This window comes from Artemia sp. Qi Xiang Cuo, chromosome 19, assembly GCF_049724085.1.
Source record: "Artemia sp. Qi Xiang Cuo chromosome 19, ASM4972408v1, whole genome shotgun sequence".
Classification (NCBI taxonomy): domain Eukaryota; kingdom Metazoa; phylum Arthropoda; class Branchiopoda; order Anostraca; family Artemiidae; genus Artemia; species Artemia sp. Qi Xiang Cuo.
The window spans coordinates 59,739,302-59,758,954 of record NC_142812.1 but is presented as its reverse complement, the minus strand read 5'-3'; the positions used below and the strand labels follow the sequence as shown (position 1 = coordinate 59,758,954).

General features: G+C 32.6%; 1 protein-coding gene across 3 annotated transcripts in view; it reads right to left on the bottom strand.

Annotated features, from left to right (window-relative positions):
- The window catches only part of LOC148941067 (putative Na(+)/H(+) antiporter nhx-9), a 265,572-nt gene that overhangs the window by 90,511 nt on the left and 155,408 nt on the right, over window positions 1-19,653 (bottom strand). For all 3 annotated transcript variants that reach the window (XM_089104941.1, XM_089104942.1, XM_089104943.1), the window contains exon 7: window positions 2,365-2,567. In XM_089104941.1, coding sequence (XP_088961067.1) covers window positions 2,365-2,567 — 203 coding nt within the window. The remainder of the gene's footprint in view (window positions 1-2,364; window positions 2,568-19,653) is intronic.

Here is a 19,653-nt window from a genome sequence, read left to right as displayed (position 1 = left end):
CGATACCAACCATTCAGTTATGGCACTCACTGAGAGTCAACTTTTGTTCTTAATGAAGGAAGATCTGATCCGCATAGAGAGATGGATCAGACTTAACAAGGTCAAAATTAATTACAAAAAGTCTACCTTTATTGTTTTTGGGAGATCTGCAAACTATTACCCGTGGCTTAAAGAACTTGAAATTGGTGAATTGGTCATATCACGAAGAAAAATTGTGAAATATTTGGGCGTTGTGATTGATGAAACAATGTGTTTTCCAGAACACATTCAGTGCATATCCTCGAAGATTACAAGAAACGTAGGATTGTTAAGAAAACTTAAATACCAGTTTCCTCAAAAAGTGTTACGGCTGCTTTATTTTTCACTAATCCATCCATATTTATTGTATATTGTTGTTCGATATGGTCTAATACATTTTCGACCCATCTTAAGCAGTCGCGGTCACTACAAAACCAAGCGATGAAAGTGAAATATGCGGTTGAGAACCCCGAACTTCTGTATGATCCATCTATTCTCGCGTCCAAATACTGCAGTTCTCTGGATTAAGTAAGTTTTATAAGGTTTTGTTCATGTTTGATATTATTAGTCATATGATCCCGGTTTTCTTTCGGAATATGTTTCTTACTGTTGCGGATCTTGAGAGTTAAGGAACTAGACATGTAAGCCAGTATAGGAGACCACTGAGGGTGTCGACAAGGTTGGCATTTTCCAGCTGCCGTGCTCTTCCTGTGCTGTGGACTAGGTTGCTTTCTTTGTTGAAAAATGAGTTAGAATTATTACCCCCCCTTTGAGTTCAATATATAATGAAGTATGAACTGACCCATATCACCCAAAATATAGAAACTTTGATCACCAATATTACTTTTTTGTTTTTCGAAGAATTTAACGACAATTTATGATATTTTCTAGATGTGTACATTTTACTACCGTATTGTGTTAAAGCATTGTGAATTAACGTATATTACGCTTACTATATAATGGGGTAGCCACATCACACCTCGTGAGTTTTATTTATTATGTAAAAAATTATTAAACTTCAAAAATTTTAAAAATAAAACTTTTAAAATAATTTATTTTATGTTATAATTTATTTATTATATTATGTTATAAATAATTTATTTATTTAATTATTATTTATTATGAATATCGAATAAAAATATAGAGGAAGTCCCCCTCCCCCCATCTTGGGAGAACTGATCAAACAACATCCAAATCAATCATGGACCTTCAAGCATCGTCTCGAACTTCGGTGCGTTGCTCTATAAGGCTTAACATCGTTTTGCATATTTTTTTTTTTAACACAAATGGAATTTAATAATATATTAACGATATTATTATTTATTGGAAACTCGACTTTGTGCAAAAATGAAATGACGAAACACTACAAAGAGATAAAAAGAAAAAAAAAGAATAAAAAAAAGAATATAGAAAAAAGAGAAAAAAGAAAAGAAAAATATCACTATACAACTTTGACAACGTAACTAGAGTTGCAGAAGTCGGCTGCAAGCAGGTCTTAAAATTTTTCGGTTGTGTTTCTCCATACGTTTAAAAACGGCTATAGTAGGATCTGATATGTGAAGACCATTAATGAGCGTTGAATTTCGTGTCCAAATTGGAAATTTCAGTAGGTATTTTGCGAAACGGAAAAAAGTGGAGCAGATTTTCAATTTATCAGCATTAGTGAAAATCTTCAAGAAGGGTATGATGTATAGGATGTGGGGGGAGAGCAACAGAGTTGTACAGCGTTGCCCGATAACAACGATTGAAACGAAGCTTAACAGAGATTATGGAAGGATATGAAGCTGAAATGCAGCGTTTAATGCCTTCCGTTAGGGGATGACGAGTGTGAGAAATTGTATTCCAATGGGAATACCAAGATAAACGATTTGGTCCGACGGACGGATCTACCACAGGAAGTGGGCCTTTCCAGTGAAAAAGCACTACGTCAGACTTTTCAGCGTTACATTCAAGACCAGATTTTAAGTATTATGTTTGCAGATTTTTGAAAGTTTAAGAATTTTTGTCCAAAGTTCAACTGATGTTATAAATGTCATCAGAACCTTATTATTGACCACGCGAGGATCTCTATTTTACTATTTTATTTACTATTCTTTTACCTTAGCTGCTCTATTTTACTATTTTATTTACTATTCTTTTACCTTAGCTGCTCTATTTTACTATTTTATTACTTTAGGTATTTTGGTTAGGGAGTTCTAAATTGAGAAACATCATCAGCGTCGGAGATACTTGTAAGGAGCTTTGGGATACTGCAAACCTATGATTATTTTTCAAGAAATCATAAAAACTCAGTAGCACTCCCTCCAAACCACTGGAACCTGAGCTACATTAAACTCCGTACTTTACCTGAAAAAAAACTGTAAAATAGACCATTGACATAGTGGCTGTTACGAAAAGTGGCTGCAATGGCACGATCTTCTTATTGATAAGCAGAACCAAAGCAAAGGCAACGGCACCACGAAGGCCTCCGTAGCTCATGACGAATTTTTCAACTCCAGAAAGCTTGTGAATACGGAAGTGGTTAGCTAATTCAGTGAATATGATTATACCTATAAAAGCGAAACATTACTTTATTATTTGTTACAATGAAGGAAAATTGTTCTTAAAGTGTTGCAAACAAATACTGTCTTTGCATCTTTTGCCAGACACGTCATACAAATAGGAACCGCTGTTCCAAACTACCATCTTTTTCAATTTTGAAAAATTAAGCCTTATATCTTCTCTGACTACTAATTATAAAGGATATATATATATATATATATATATATATATATATATATATATATATATATATATATATATATATATACATATATATATAAAATATAATATATTTTATTTATATATAAAATATATAATCTCCGCCCCTGTTTAATAATACTGTCATTGTGTCACAACAGTACATTCTAACCACATGTATATTTAAATGGTATTGATGTTTCGCTATCTAACTACGCTGATAACATCCTTGATATTAGTAGAACAGCCTTTGGAATTGAGGAAAATTTTGAATTCTCGATAGCGAGTATAAACGTATTGGTCTTTGATTTAATGAGAGTAAGACTGAGTTCCTGGTGTTCAATCACCGTTCAGATTGCCAGACAAATGTTCAGTTAGGTGAACATGTTATTAAAGTACAAGATACACTGACGTATCTTGGTGTACGGATTGGGTCAAATCCTCGCGCCAAACGTCAACTTTTGAAAGATTTTTTGCCAGAAAAGCTAGGAATGCGTACGGTTTACTAGTTGCGTTAAAGTTTAATTTTAACCGCCTATCTTAGCTAGCGTTTATAATGATTTTGCTGTTCCGTATCTACTTGCCTTTGCATCATTTTGGTCTCTTCTTACTGCTTTATATATACAGGATATATGGAAGTGTTTCTAAGAGCATGCAACGTATTCGCTACGGCTATATCTCTGGACTAATAACAGCTCGCTATCCTCGCGGTATGGAGCTGCTAGTCCAGTGCCCGCGCTACAGAAAAGAAATGAGAGGCAGATTTCGGAGGCAGATTATTGGTGAAAGCACCTCTGAAATTGTCCGTCGATGATAATGTGTTTGTTCTTACATATAATTGCCCTTATCTGTATTTTTTTTCTTGTCAGTTCTTCTTTGTTTTGGTTTTGTTTGTGTCTGTCAGAATTTATTTGTTTCTTTCCATTTCCTTTCTGTTATATTCCATCATTGTTGTATTTTACATTTATGATGGACAATAAATTTACTCATACATACATACATACATATATATATATATATATATATATATATATATATATATATATATATATATATATATATATATATATATATATATATATATATATATATATATATATATATATATATATATAATATATATTTAGCATGGAGGACGGCTTACTGGAAGTGTCTGCCAAATGATTTGCTTTGTTTTTTCGTTTTATTCGCTAGCTGAAAATTACTCTCGTTTGGAGTTTGTCTTATTTCTTAATAATTCTGTTTTTCGTGCTTTCTTTGTCGTAGGTAATAAGTAACTTTCCCTGTCCTTGGAAAATAGTGTTTTGGGACGAAATAACTCAATTTATTTAAGACAACTCTTAGGAGGCGAAAGAAACCTTGTCCTTTGCTTTTAAACCCTCCCCGATATACGTAGTTTATAGGTTACGTGCCTATCAAATAATTAATTTATCCAATTTTTGTTTAATTTTCGTACCGGTACTTGTATACCCCCTACCAAATGTTCTTCTAATATGTTTCTCTGACGCTCAATCCTAATGATATACAGCAAATTAAGATAAAAATATAATACTTTAGAAACAAATTTGGGCTATATATTTGCACATTAGTGGGGGGGGATATTATGTATTAAGAATTGTTTTCTAACTTCACACTGTCCAAATATATTACCCCCCTAATGTGCAAATATATAGCCCAAATTATGTATTTTCCATCTATTCTGTCACTTCTCTTTGTCTTGTCTCACGCTAAGCTGAAAAAAAAACTAACGAAAAAATAACCGGTTTTATAATGCGTCAATGAATGAACAACTTGAGCGGTAGTGGGTTTATCATACAAGTACCCTCATTTTGTTTGAGAAAACTCTTAGGGGGTGAAAAAAAATCCCATTTTGTGCTTTTAACTCCTCCCCCAATACAATACCCCAATAGTGGTATATAGGTTACGTGCCTATCAAACAATTAATCTATCCATTTTATTTAATATTTTGTCTTATCTATATCTCGTAGCTTCTCTTCTTTTTGTTTATGCCTAATAGTTATAAAAAGTATAGAAAGTGTAAAATAATGTAAAAAGTTGCCCGTCAGACATAGTGGATATTCTAGTTTGACCACATGAATTGTGTTTCGGAACTTTATGAAAGGACTTGGCATCAGATAAGTCTAGGAGATTCTACTAGAATACAAATAAAGTTAAAGCTACGTTGCATAAACTAGCTATTATCTCTTGTCAAAAGCAGTACATTAAATTAAACAAAAAAGATGGAACAACTATTAACTTTATTGCCTTTGGAAAAGATTCAAAATACATTAAAAGTACAATACTCGTTAGCTTGCAACACCTTTATTTGATCCTTAAACAAAAGTGAAAAATCAAATCGTAATCATTCATACTTACGTATGAAGTCTTGACCAAAGTTCCTGCAATTCAAGTTTTAACTTGGAGGAGGGGGCAGAGAAAGGCTAAACACATTTTGTTTGGAATCTGCCTGAGTCTTGGCACCTTTAGCCCCGTGTGAAAGTGGAATTTATAAAGCCACTGTGGGGATTAGAACATATTCACGTCTAGACAGCGATGTATATCAAAAGACACTATGTGGTGCTAGGTTATCAAAATAGTGAATCTGCAATTTCTTGAGAATGGCTTGAGGTATCAAGATAAAACTTTCAGGGATTGTAGGAAGCAAGTAAACTTCAAATTTTGACCTCGGGAGGCCAGAGAGGGGGGGGGGCAAACATTGTAATCAAAAGACATTACGAGAAATGCTAAGAAGACTAAGTCGCTAAGGCTAGGAATAAGTGAAGATGAAAAGATGACGTTGGGTAACGAAGAGATTGATCAGGTGGACAGCTTCACTTAACTTGGTAGCATCAAACAGTTCGTGGTAACGAACTGTAAGTTAGGAGCGACCCGGCTCAATAGTAATCGAAACTCTAGAAAACGGAATTCTGATACCAATAGATTCATCAAAAGAATCAGATTTTAATTCCGATTTCAAAGATATAAGTTTCATCAAGTTTAATTATACCTATCAAAAGTTACATGCCTGAGAAAATTTGGCTGATTTTCAAAAAAAGGGGGAAAGACCCCATAAAAGTTATAAAACCTTAATGAAAATCACACCATCATATTCAGCGTATCAGAGAACCCTACTGTAGAGGTTTCAGCTTGGGCTACAAAATGCGATTACCGCCGTCTCTCTGCGACCTCTAGGACCTGAAATCGCTTAACATTGTGGTGGGTCGCCTCTTTATAGAGGCACAAGTGTGCCTCCTTGATAGTAGTATATTTGAAATGTCTTGGGAACAGCTCGGGGGATATAGTTGAAACTTTATAGGCAGCGGTAAGGAAGGGAGGGGAAAGGCGAGGGGCTTCAAATTTTGTGTTGTGGTGGGGGGAGGCCAAAATTTGTTTTTTTCTTCAGTCAACCTAAAGATTTTTGCACAATAACTCACTATGGACTCAAATTTATTCATGGTTAAGTAGCAAACAAGGCCGTATCCAGAAAGAGGGTTTAGGGGGTTTGAACCCCTCCCCGAAATGCTTGTCTGACTCGTAAAGACGTAACAAAAACGGATATAAACAAATTTTTGTATGTATTTTTCGAGGTTTTTTATATAACCCCCCCCCCCACAAAATCCTGGATACAGCCCTGATAGCAATGTGAGTCAAAAGACACTAGTTATTGCCAGGTGATCAAAACGGCGTATCTGCAAAAACCAGAGAACGGATGTGGGGATGAAGTTGAAACTTTCAGGGAGTGTTAGGAGGAAGGGACAAGCGGACTTGGGAATATGAACTAGAGGGAAGAGTATAAAGATTTCGGTCTCCAGTCTGCGTAACATTTTCGGCACTATAAGCTACTGTTAGTAGAAAGGGGGGTACCAGCCCGAACAGCACCACGTGGTTTATGGTTTTGTCAGTGAGAATGAAAAAACAGGAATTTTCTCACTTGGAAAAACAGGAATTTTCTCACATTGATGTCTGTTTTCATGGATGGTTATGTGTGTTGGTCGATTTATTTGATGTTTTTCATGGATGGTTATGGATGATTTATGGTTTTTGTCAGTGAGAATTTGAAAAACAGGAATTTTCTCACTTGGAAAAACAGGAATTTTCTCACTTTTATGTCTGTTTTCATGGATGGTTATGTGTGTTGTTCGATTTACTTGATGTTTTTCATGGATGGTTATGGATGTTTTATGGTTTTTGTCAGTGAGAATTTGAATAACAGGAATTTTCTCACATTTATGGATGTCAACAGCAATTCATGTCTGTTTTATGGTTTTTGTCAGTGAGAATGAAAAAACAGGAACTTTCTCACATTTATGGATGTCAACAGCAATTTATGTTCCTTTTTTATGTCTGTTCGTTGTCAGTGAGAATGTACATGCTCGACGCGAATGTTATGAGTTTCCAGGAAACAGTTAGATCACATGTTTCCTTCTCAGCCAATCAGCGAGTCTGTTATATCCCCTTCTCAGCCAATCAGAGGGTTGGTTACATAGTAGCGGCGGAGTGAATATAAAGAAAGGTTTTTTTGCTATAGTTTTATTAGTCTGTGAATAGAATTCAAAGGAGTGAGAAGAAGAAGAACAGTTTTGACTTTACTCATTTGGATATATATTTGTGTTGATGGCGATGAGTGGAATGTTTACCCTATTAGAATTTGATAGTGGAATTGCTGATAATAGTACAAGAGCACCAAGCATTGCAGTGGAAATCACGGCTTTGTTTTGAATGGGATGCAGTATATGCAAGATATGTGATATCCTTGAGCAAATTTAAAATGGAGGATCAATTATGTTTTGCCGCTAAAGTTGATATAGCACATGTGAATAGACTTCAATGTGCTTTAAGTGCATTGGTGAAACATATTGAAGACAATATACATTATCACTAATTGTACATGCTCTGTACTATTGATGTTGTTGTAATTATTCAATAAAATTGTTTTGAAATCGAAAATGTTATCTTTCCTACTTGGTTAAGCTATGGGGCTAACGATTCAGGGTCAGTCTAGAGTCAGCAGTCGGAGGGAAAGGATTGAGAAATGAATGAATTTGAGAAAGGGAGAATTAGATCAAATCTAGTGTTTATGGAAAAAATTTTGATTTTGGATGATGATTTTCTCGAGCTATCCCTTCAACGCAGGATATTCGCTTATCAGGGGACACTTGGCAATATAATGAGGAGTGATTCTCCCCCATTGGACTATTGTATGAAACTTTTAAAATGTGATTCAAATGCTTATAGTCAATTTATTGATTTATTAATTGGAACAAAGCAGAATCATATTGAGGATATACTTTTAAAGATATTGCGAATGGATTCTATGTAGATGGCTCCCCCTGTAATTCGAAATAGGTAGCGTCACAGATTTACTCCTCTCCCCCATTTCCCTCTCATTGAGTTTATGGAGCGAGGATGATCAGTTTCGTGTTAGCTGTGAGCGAGTTGACATCGGAAACCGAAAACTGTTCTATATATGTCCATTGTGCATGTACACTCTTGGCAGTTGGACTCAATGTGAGAATTGTACAATTATTGATGACTATAGTGAAAAATGTAAATTATGCAATCCATGTAAATTATATTAAGGTTATGCAGTACAAATTAAAGGAAGTTATTCATGTCTTGAGGAGGTGTGTTACTAGTACCCTAGAAAGCACCGATGATCCGATTGTTACACCAATATATGTGATCAGTTGTATACTACTTACCCCGCTGTGATTGCAAAGAATCCCAAACGTGATTTTAGTTTATTGCTACGAGATTGGTATCGTCGTGAATTTAAATAATTATGAGAGGAAGAATCAGGTCTATGATTCAACTGTTGGGGTAACAAGACAATTTGGTTTCTACGTCATCGTTGTGATGACACTACCTACTATGACTATAAACCAAGTGATTTTTATTTGGCAGTTACCGAATGTGATTCACCATTTGAAAACATTGTATGTGGTATTGCTTCAAATAGACAGATTGAAACTCGTGAATTTCATAATATGAATGCAAATAGTATCATTGACTATACAAAGAGATATGACAAGAGTGAATTTACATTGTACTGTAGAAAATGTGACCCTGACTTTGCAGTCAATCAAGATCAATATACAGTGAATCCAGATTATTTACCAGCATTAGTGGTACACGATAGTTGCCTATACACCGAAGAAGTAGAAATCTAAAGTGAAGATTTAGAAACATTGTTGTATATATATATGCATTTTATTAATAAACAGATTCAAAAACATTTTTTAAGAACTTTATTCTTAGGGCACTGAAATCGATACTATATAGGTCTGAGAGGATATTTTCCACTAGAAAGTTATTCAGACGTGGATTGTCAACATAAATGTGGAGAAACTGCATGTAAGTATAGCCGCGACAACGGAACACAAAATATAGTAGTGCATGGAAGCCGCAGCTTTTAGTCGTTAGATCCTGAACCCTCTTCCGATTTTGAATAATAGTCTTCCCACTGCTCTCAATATAGTTGCTGATGTGTGGTGTGTAGAATGTGTAGGGTAGACCAAGAGGATCAAAAAATTCAATCGTATTCATTGTTTGAAAGATGCACAGCCAATGACCCGTCAGCACAGTCGACGGACTGCTATTAACAATAATCAAGGTATTGTTGACACTTTGAATTTTTCCAAGGAAGTCCGAGGGCAGACAATAGGATTTGTACTGGGACATGTAGGGGTCCATATTAAATACATTGATTATTTGACTGGTGTTCATGGCGATAAGTCTAGTAGAACACTGCCTTTCTTGATTTTTCAAAGTTCATTTTGAATTTCTTTCGTTGAAATGCAAGAGTTGGAATATTTCACTAGTGTTTGGTAGTGGTTTACCTTGTCACAGTTACATTTTCTTGATTTTTCAAAGTTCATTTTGATTTTTTTTCGTTGAAATGCAAGAGTTGGAATATTTCAGTAGTGTTTGGTTGTGGTTTACCGTCTCACAGTTACATTTTCTTGATTTTTCCAAGTTCATTTTGAATTTCATTTGTTGAAATGCAAGAGTTGGAATATTTCAGTAGTGTTTGGTTGTGGTTTACCGTGTCACAGTTACATTTTCTTGATTTTTCAAAGTTCATTTCGAATTTCTATCGTTGGAATGCAAGAGTTGGAATATTTCAGTAGTGTTATGTTGTGGTTTACCTTGTCACAGTTACATTTTCTGGATTTTTCAAAGTTCATTTTGAATTTCTTTCGTTGAAATGCAAGAGTTGGAATATTTCAGTAGTGTTTGGTTGTGGTTTACCGTGTCACAGTTACATTTTCTTGATTTTTCAAAGTTCATTTAGAATTTCTTTCGTTGAAATGCAAGAGTTGGAATATTTCAGTAGTGTTTGGTTGTGGTTTACCGTGTCACAGTTACATTTTCCTGATTTGTCAAAGTTCATTTTGAATTTCTTTCATTGAAATGCAAGAGTTGGAATATTTCAGTAGTGTTTGGTTATGGTTTACCTTGTCACATTTACATCTTATTGAATTTTCAAAGTTCATTTTGAATTTCTTTCATTTAAATGCAAGAGTTGGAATATTTCAGTAGTGTTTGGCTATGGTTTACCGTGTCATAGTTACATTTTCTGGATTTATCAAATTTCATTCTGAATTTCCGTCGTTGAAATGCAAGAGTTTGAATATTTCAGTAGTGTGATGTTGCAGCTGACCCTGGCAGAGTTAAAGTATCATAATATTTCAAATTTCATTTTGAATTTATTTCGTTGAAATGAAAGAGTTGGAAATATTTCTGTTGTGTTTCGATGGGGTTTACCTTGTCACAGTTACATTTTCTTAATTTTTCAAAGTTCATTTTGAATTTCTTTCGTTGAAATGCAAGAGTTGGAATATTTCAGTAGTGTTTCGTTTTGGTTTACCTTGTCACAGTTACATTTTCTTGATTTTTCAAAGTTCATTTTGAATTTCTTTCATTGAAATGCAAGAGTTGGAATATTTCAGTAGTGTTTGGTTGTGGTTTACCTTGTCACAGTTACATTGTCTTGATTTTTCAAAGATCATCTTGAATTTCTCTCGTTGAAATGCAAGAGTTGGAATATTTCAGTTGTTTTTCGTTGTGGTTTACCTTGTCACAGTTACATTTTCTTGATTTTTCAAAGTTCATTTTGAATTTCTTTCGTTTAAATCTAAGAGTTGGAATATTTTAGTAGTGTTTGGTTGTGATTTACCTTGTCACAGTTACATTTTATTGATTTTTCAAAGTTCATTTTGAATTTCCTTCTTTGAAATGCAAGAGTTGGAATATTTCAGTAGTGTTTGGTTGTGGTTTACCGTGTCACAGTTACATTTTCTTGATTGTTCAAAGTTCATTTCGAATTTCGTTCGTTGAAATGCAAGAGTTGGAATATTTCAGTAGTGTTTGGTTGTGGTTTACCTTGTCACAGTTACATTTTCCTGATTTTTCAAAGTTCATTTTGAATTTCTTTCATTGAAATACAAGAGTTGGAATATTTCAGTTGTGTTTCGTTGTGGTTTACGCTGTCACAGTTACATTTACTTGAATTTTTAAAGTTTATTTTGAATTTTTTTCGTTGAAATGCTAGAGTTGGAATATTTCAGTAGTGTTTGGTTGTGGTTTACCTTGTCAGAGTTACATTCTCATGATTTTTCAAAGTTCATTTTGAATTTCTGTAGTTGAAATGCAAGAGTTGGATTATTTCAGTAGTGTTTGGTTGTGGTTCACCTTGTCACAGTTATATTTTCTTGATTTTTCAAAGTTCTTTTTGAAATTCATTTGTTGAAATGCAAGAGTTGGAATATTTCAGTAGTGTTTGGTTGTAGTTTACCTTATCATGGTTACATTTTCTTAATTTTTCAAAGTTCATTTTGAATTTCTTTCGTTGAAATGCAAGAGTTGGAATATTTCAGTTGTGTTTCGTTGTGGTTTACCTTGTCACAGTTACAATTTATTGATTTTTAAAATAACATATAGAATTTCTTTAGTTGAAATGCAATAGATGGACTAATTAAGTTGTGTTTCGTTGTGGTTTACCTTGTCACAGTTACATTTTCTTGATTTTTCAAAGTTCATTTTGAAATTTTTAATTGAAATGCTAGAGTTGGAATATTTCAGTAGTGTTTGGTTGTGGTTTACCTTGTCACAGTTACATTTTCTTGATTTTTCAAAGTTCATTTTGAATTTATTTCGTTGAAATGCAATAGTTGGAATATTTCAGTAGTGTTTAGTTGTGGTTTACCGTGTCACAGTTACATTTTCTAGATTTTTCAAAGTTCATTTCGAATTTCTTTCGTTGAAATGCAACAGTTGGAATATTTCAGTAGTGTTTGGTTGTGGTTTACCTTATCACAGTTACATTTTCTTGATTTTTCAAAGTTACTTTTGAATTTTTTTTTAGTTGAAATGAAATTTTTGTAATATTTAAGAAGTTTTTTTTCGTGGTTTAAATTTTCACAGTTACATTTTATTGATTTTTAAAAGTTAATTTTGAATTTCTTTCGTTGAAATGCAAGAGTTGGAATATTTCAGTAGTGTTTGGTTGTGGTTTACCTTGTCACAGTAACATTTTCTTGATTTTTCAAATTTCATTTGAATTTATTTAGTTTAAATGCAAGAGTTGGAATATTTCAGTAGTGTTTGGTTATGGTTTACCCTGTCAGAGTTACATTCTCTTGATTTTTCAAAGTTCATTTTGAATTTCTTTCGTTGAAATGCATGAGTTGGAATATTTCAGTAGTGTTTGCTTGTGGTTAACCTTGTCAAAGTTACATTTTCTTGATTTTTCAAAGTTCATTTTGAACTTCTTTCGTTGAAATGCAAGAGTTGGAATATTTCAGTAGTGTTTGGTTGTGGTTTACCTTGTCATGGTTATATTTTCTTAATTTTTTAAAGTTCATTTTGAATTTCTTTCGTTGAAATGCAAGAGTTGGAATATTTCAGTTGTGTTTCGTTGTGGTTTACCTTGTCACAGTTACATTATCTTGATTTTTAAAGTTCATTTTGAATTTCTTTCGTTGAAATGGAAGAGTTGGAATATTTCAGTAGTGTTTGGTTGTGGTCTACCTTGTCACAGTTAAATTTTCTTGATTTTTCAAAGCTCTTTTTGAATTTCATTCTTTGAAATGCAAGAGGTGGAATATTTCAGTAGTGTTAGGTTGTGGTTTACCGTGTCACAGTTACATTTTCTTGATTTTTCAAAGTTCATTTCGAATTTCTTTCGTTGAAATGCAAGAGTTGGAATATTTCAGTAGTGTTTGGTTGTGGTTTACCTTGTCACAGTTACATTTTCCTGATTTTTCAAAGTTCATTTTGAATTTCTTTCATTGAAATGCAAGAGTTGGAATATTTCAGTAGTGTTTGGTTGTGGTTTACCTTATCACAGTTACATTTTCTTGATTTTTCGAAGTTTATTTTGAATTTCTTTCGTTGAAATGCAAGAGTTGGCATATTTCAGTAGTGTTTGGTTGTTGTTTAACTTGTCACATTTACATTCTCATGATATTTGAAAGTTCATTTTGAATTTCTTTCTTTGAAATGCATGAGTTGGAATATTTAAGTTGTGTTTGGTTGTGGTTTAACTTGTAACAGTTAAATTTTCATTATTTTTCAAAGTTCATTTTGTACTTCTTTCGTTGAAAAGCAAGAGTTGGAATATTTCAGTAGGGTTTGGTTGTGGTTTACCTTGTCACAGTTACATTTTCTTGATTTTTCAAAGTTCATTTTGAATTTCTTTCGTTGAAATGCAAGAGTTGGAATATTTCAGTAGTGTTTGGTTGTGGTTTACCTTGTCACAGTTACATTTTCTTGATTTTTCAAAGTTCATTTTGAATTTCTATCGTTTAAATGCAAGAGTTGGAATATTTCAGTAGGGTTTCGTTGTGTTTTACCGTGTCACAGCTAAATATTCTTGATTTCTCATAGTTCACTTTTAATTTCTCTTGTTGAAATGCAAGAATTGGAATATTTCAGTAGTGTTTGCTTTTGATTTACCTTGTCACAGTTACATTTTCTTGATTTTCAAAGTTCATCTTGAATTTCTTTCGTTGAAATGTAAGAGTTGGAATATTTCAGTAGTGTTTGGTTGTGGTTTACCTTGTCACAGTTACATTTTCTTGATTTTTCAAAGTTCATTTTGAATTTCTTTCATTGAAATGTAAGAGTTGGAATATTTCAGTAGTGTTTGGTTGTGGTTTACCTTGTCACAGTTACATTTTCTTGATTTTTCAAAGTTCATTTTGAATTTCTTTCATTGAAATGCAAGAGTTGGAATATTTCAGTAGTGTTTGGTTGTGGTTTACCTTGTCACAGTTACATTTTCTTGATTTTTCAAAGTTCATTTTGAATTTCTTTCGTTGAAATGCAAGAGTTGGAATATTTCAGTAGTGTGTTGGTTGTAGTTTACCTTGTCACAGTTACATTCTCTTAATTTTTCAAAGTTCATTTTGAATTTCTTTCGTTGAAATGCAAGAGTTGGAATATTTCAGTAGTGTTTGGTTGTGGTTTACCTTGTCACAGTTACATTTTCTTGATTTTTCAAAGTTCATTTTGAATTTCTTTCGTTGAAATGCAAGAGTTGGAATATTTCAGTAGTGTTTGGTTGTGGTTTACCTTGTCACAGTTACATTTTCTTGATTTTTCAAAGTTCATTTTGAATTTCTTTCATTGAAATGCAAGAGTTGGAATATTTCAGTAGTGTTTGGTTGTGGTTTACCTTGTCACAGTTACATTCTCTTGATTTTTCAAAGTTCATTTTGAATTTCTTTCGTTGAAATGCAAGAGTTGGAATATTTCAGAAGTGTTTGGTTGTGGTTTACCTTGTCACAGTTACAGTTTCTTGATTTTTCAAAGATCATTTTGAATTTCTTTCGTTGAAATGCAAGAGTTGGAATATTTCAGTAGTGTTTGGTTGTGGTTTACCTTGTCACAGTTACATTGTCGTGATTTTTCAAAGTTCATTTTGATTTTCTTTCCTTGAAATGCAAGAGTTGGAATATTTCAGTAGTGTTTGGTTGTGGTTTACCTTGTCACAGTTACATTTTCTTGATTTTTCAAAGTTCATTTTGAATTTCTTTAGTTGAAATGCAAGAGTTGGAATATTTCAGTAGTGTTTGCTTGTGGTTTACCTTGTCACAGTTACATTTTCTTGATTTTTCAAAGTTCATCTGAATTTCCTTCCTTGAAATGCAAGAGTTGGAATATTTCAGTAGCGTTTGGCTGTGGTTTACCTTGTCACAGTTATATTTTCTTGATTTTTTAAAGTTCATTTTGAATTTCTATCGTTAAAACGCAAGAGTTGGAATATTTCAGTAGTATTTCGTTGTTGTTTACTTTGTCAGAGTTACATTCTCTTTATTTTTCAAAGTTCATTATGGATTTCTTTAGTTGAAATATGTTTTGTCGTGCTTTACCTTGACACAGTTAAATTTCCTGATTTTTGTTAGGTTAGGTTAGGCTAGATCAAGTTAGATTAAGGTTAAGTTAGGTTAGGTTAGGTTAGCCTACGTACGCGCGCGCACGTAGGCTAACCTAACCTAACCTAACTTAACCTTAATCTAACTTGATCTAGCCTAATCTAACCTAACAAAAATCAGGAAATTTAACTGTGTCAAGGTAAAGCAAGACAAAAAAATATTTCAACTAAAGAAATCCATAATGAGCTTTGAAAAATAAAGAGAATGTAACTCTGACAAAGTAAACAACAACGAAACACTACTGAAATATACCTACTCTTGCATTTCAACGATAGAAATTCAAAATGAACTTTGAAAAATCAAGAAAATGTAACTGTGACAAGGTAAACCACAGCCAAACACTACTGAAATATTCCAACTCTTGCATTTCAAGGAAAGGAATTCAGATGAACTTTGAAAAATCAAGAAAATGTAACTGTGACAAGGTCAACCACAAGCAAACACTACTGAAATATTCCAATTCTTGCATTTCAACAAAAGAAATTCAAAATGAACTTTTAAAGATCAAGAAAGTGTAACTGTGACAAGGTAAACCACAACCAAACACTACTGAAATATTCCAACTCTTGCATTGCAACAAAATAACTTAAAAAGGAACGTTGAACAATCAAGAAAAAGTAACTGTGACAAGGTAGACCACAACCAAACACAACTGAAATATTCCAACTCTTGCATTTCAACGAAAGAAATTCAAAATGAACTTGGAAAAATCAAGAAAATGTAACTGTGACAAGGTAAACCACAACCAAACACTACTGAAATATTCCAACTCTTTCATTTCAACGAAAGAAATTCAAAATGATATTTGAAAAATCAATAAAATTTAATTTTGACAAGTTAAACCACAACCAAACACTTCTGAAACATTCCAACTCTTGCATTTCAACGAAAGAAATTCAAAATGAACTTTGAAAAATCATGAGAATGTAACTGTGACAAGGTAAACCACAACCAAACACTACTGAAATATTCCAACTCTTGCATTTTAATGAAAGAAATTTAAAATGAACTTTGAAAAATCATGAAAATGTAACTGTGACAAGGTAAACCACAACCAAACACTACTGAAATATTCCAACTCTTGCATTTCAACGAAAGAAATTCAAAATGAACTTTGAAAAATTAAGAAAATGTAACTGTGACAGGGTAAACTACAACAACACACTACTGAAATATTCCAACTCTTGCATTTCAACGAAAGAAATTCAAAATGAACTTTGAAAAATCAAGAAAATGTAACAGTGACAAGGTAAACCACAACCAAACACTACTGAAATATTCCAACTCTTGCATTTCAACGAATGAAATTCTAAATGAACTTTGAAAAATCAAGAAAATGTAACATTGACAAGGTAAACCACTTCCAAACACTACTGTAATAATCCATCTCTTGCATTTCAACGAAAGAAATTCAAAATGAACTTTAAAAAATCAAGAAAATGTAACTGTGACAAGGTGAACCACAACCAAACACTACTGAAATATTCCAACTCTTGCATTTCAACGAAAGAAATTCAAAATGAACTTTGAAAAATCAAGAAGAATGTAACTGTGACAAGGTAAACCACAACCAAACACTACTGAAATATTCCAACTCTTGCATTTCAACGAAAGAAATTCAAAATGAACTTTGAAAAATCAAGAAAATGTAACTGTGACAAGGTAAACCACAACCAAACACTACTGAAATATTCCAACTCTTGCATTTCAATGAAAGAATTTCAAAATGAACTTTGAAAAATCATGAGAATGTAACAGTGACAAGGTAAACTACAACCACACACTATTGAAATATTCCAACTCTTGCATTTCAACGAAAGAAATTCAAAATGAACTTTGAAAAATCAAGAAAATGTAACTGCGACAAGGTAAACCATCACCAAACACTACTGAAATATTCCAACTCGTACATTGCAATGAAAGAAATTCGAAATGAACTTTGAATAATCAAGAAAATGTAACTGTGACAAGGTAAACCATAACCAAACACTACTGAAATAGTTCAACTCTTCAACGAAAGAAATTCGAAATGAACTTTGAAAAATTAAGAGAATGTAACTGTGACAAGGTAAACTACAACCAACACACTACTGAAATATTCCAACTCTTGCATTTCAACGAAAGAAATTCAAAATGAACTTTGAAAAATCAAGAAAATGTAACTGTGACAAGGTAAACCACAACCAAACACTACTGAAATATTCCAACTCTTGCATTTCAATGAAAGAAATTCAAAATGAACTTTGAAAAATCAAGAAAATGTAACTGTGACAAGGTAAACCACAACCAAACACTACTGAAATATTCCAACTCTTGCATTTCAATGAAAGAAATTCAAAATGAACTTTGAAAAATCAAGAAAATGTAACTGTGACAAGGTAAACCACAACCAAACACTACTGAAATATTCCAACTCTTGCATTTCAACGAAAGAAATTCAAAATGAACTTTGAAAAATCAAGAAAATGTAACTGTGACAAGGTAAACCACAACCAAACACTACTGAAATATTCCAACTCTTGCATTTCAACGAAAGAAATTCAAAATGAACTTTGAAAAATCAAGAAAATGTAACTGTGACAAGGTAAACCATAACCAAACAATACTGAAATACTCCAAATCGTGTATTTCAACGAAAGAAATTCAAAATGAACATTGAAAAATCAAAAAAATGTATCTGTGACAAGGTAAACCACAACCAAACACCACTGAAACATTCCAAATCTAGCATTTCAAGGAAAAAAAATTCAAGATGAACTTTGAAAAATCAAGAAAATGTAACAGTGACACGGTAAACCACAACCAAACACTACTGAAATATTCCAACTCTTGCATTTAAATTACAGAAATTAAAAATGAACTTTTAAAAATCAAGAAACTGTAACTGTGACAAGGTAAACCACAACGAAACACTACTGAAATATTCCAACTCTTGCATTTCAAAGAAAGAAATTCAAAATGAACTTTGAAAAATCCAGAAAATGTAACTGTGACAATGTAAACCACAAACAAACACTACTGAAATATTCCAACTCTTGCATTTCAACGAAAGAAATTCAAAATGAACTTTGAAAAATCATGTAAATTTAAATCTGACAAGGTAAGCCAAAAACAAACACTACTGAAATATTCCAACTCTTGCATTTAAACGAAAAAAATTCAAAATAAACTTTGAAAAATCCAGAAAATGTAACTGTGACAAGATAAACCACAACAAAACACTACTGAAATATTCCAACTCTTTCATTTCAATGAAAGAAATTCAAAATGAACTTTGAAAAATCAGGAAAATGTAACTGTGACAAGGTAAACCACAACCAAACACTACTGAAATATTCAAACTCTTGCATTTCCACGAAAGAAATTCGAAATGAACTTTGAAAAATCAAGAAAATGTAACTGTGACACGGTAAACCACAACCAAACACTACTGAAATATTCCAACTCTTGCATTTCAACGAAAGAAATTCAAAATGAACTTTGAAAAATCAAGAAAATGTAACTGTGACAAGGTAAACCACAACCAAACACTACTGAAATATTCCAACTCTTGCATTTCAACGAAAGAAATTCAAAATGAACTTTAAAAAATTAAGAAAATGTAACTGTGACAAGGTAAACCACAACGAAACACAACTGAAATATTCCAACTCTAGCATTTCAACGAAAGAAATTCAAAATGAACTTTGAAAAATTAAGAAAATGTAACCATGACAAGGTAAACCACAACCAAACACTACTGAAATATTCCAACTCTTGCATTTCAACGAAAAAATTTCAAAATAAACTTTGAAAAATCAATAAAATGTAACTGTGACAAGGTGAACCACAACCAAACACTACTGAAATATTCCAACTCATGCATTTCAACGAAAGAAATTCAAAAGGAACTTTGAAAAATCAAGAGAATGTAACTTTGACAGGGTAAACCACAAGCAAACACTACTGAAGTATTCCACCTCTTGCATTTCAACGAAAGAAATTCAAATGAACTTTGAATAATCAATAAAATGTAACCTTTACACTGTGAAAAACTACGAAACAATGCTGAACTCGTCCAAATATCTATATTACGCGTAATAACTACAAAATGAAATTCTGAATATCAAAAGAATGTACATGTTAAACGGGAAACCACGACACGACACAACTGATATATTAACACTATTGATTATTCACAAACAAAAAAACAAAATGACATTTGAAAAATCAGTAAAATTTAACTGTGACAAGTTAAACCACAACCAAACACTACTGAAATATTCCAACTCTTGCATTTCAACGAAAGAAATTCGAAATGAACTTTGAAAAATATAGAAAATTTAACTGTGACAAGTTAAAACACTACAAAACAATACTGATATATTTCAAATCTATAATTAATTCGATGTAAAATAAAAATTAACTTTTAAAAATAAAGAAAATGTAACTGTGAAAAGGTAAACCACAACAAAAC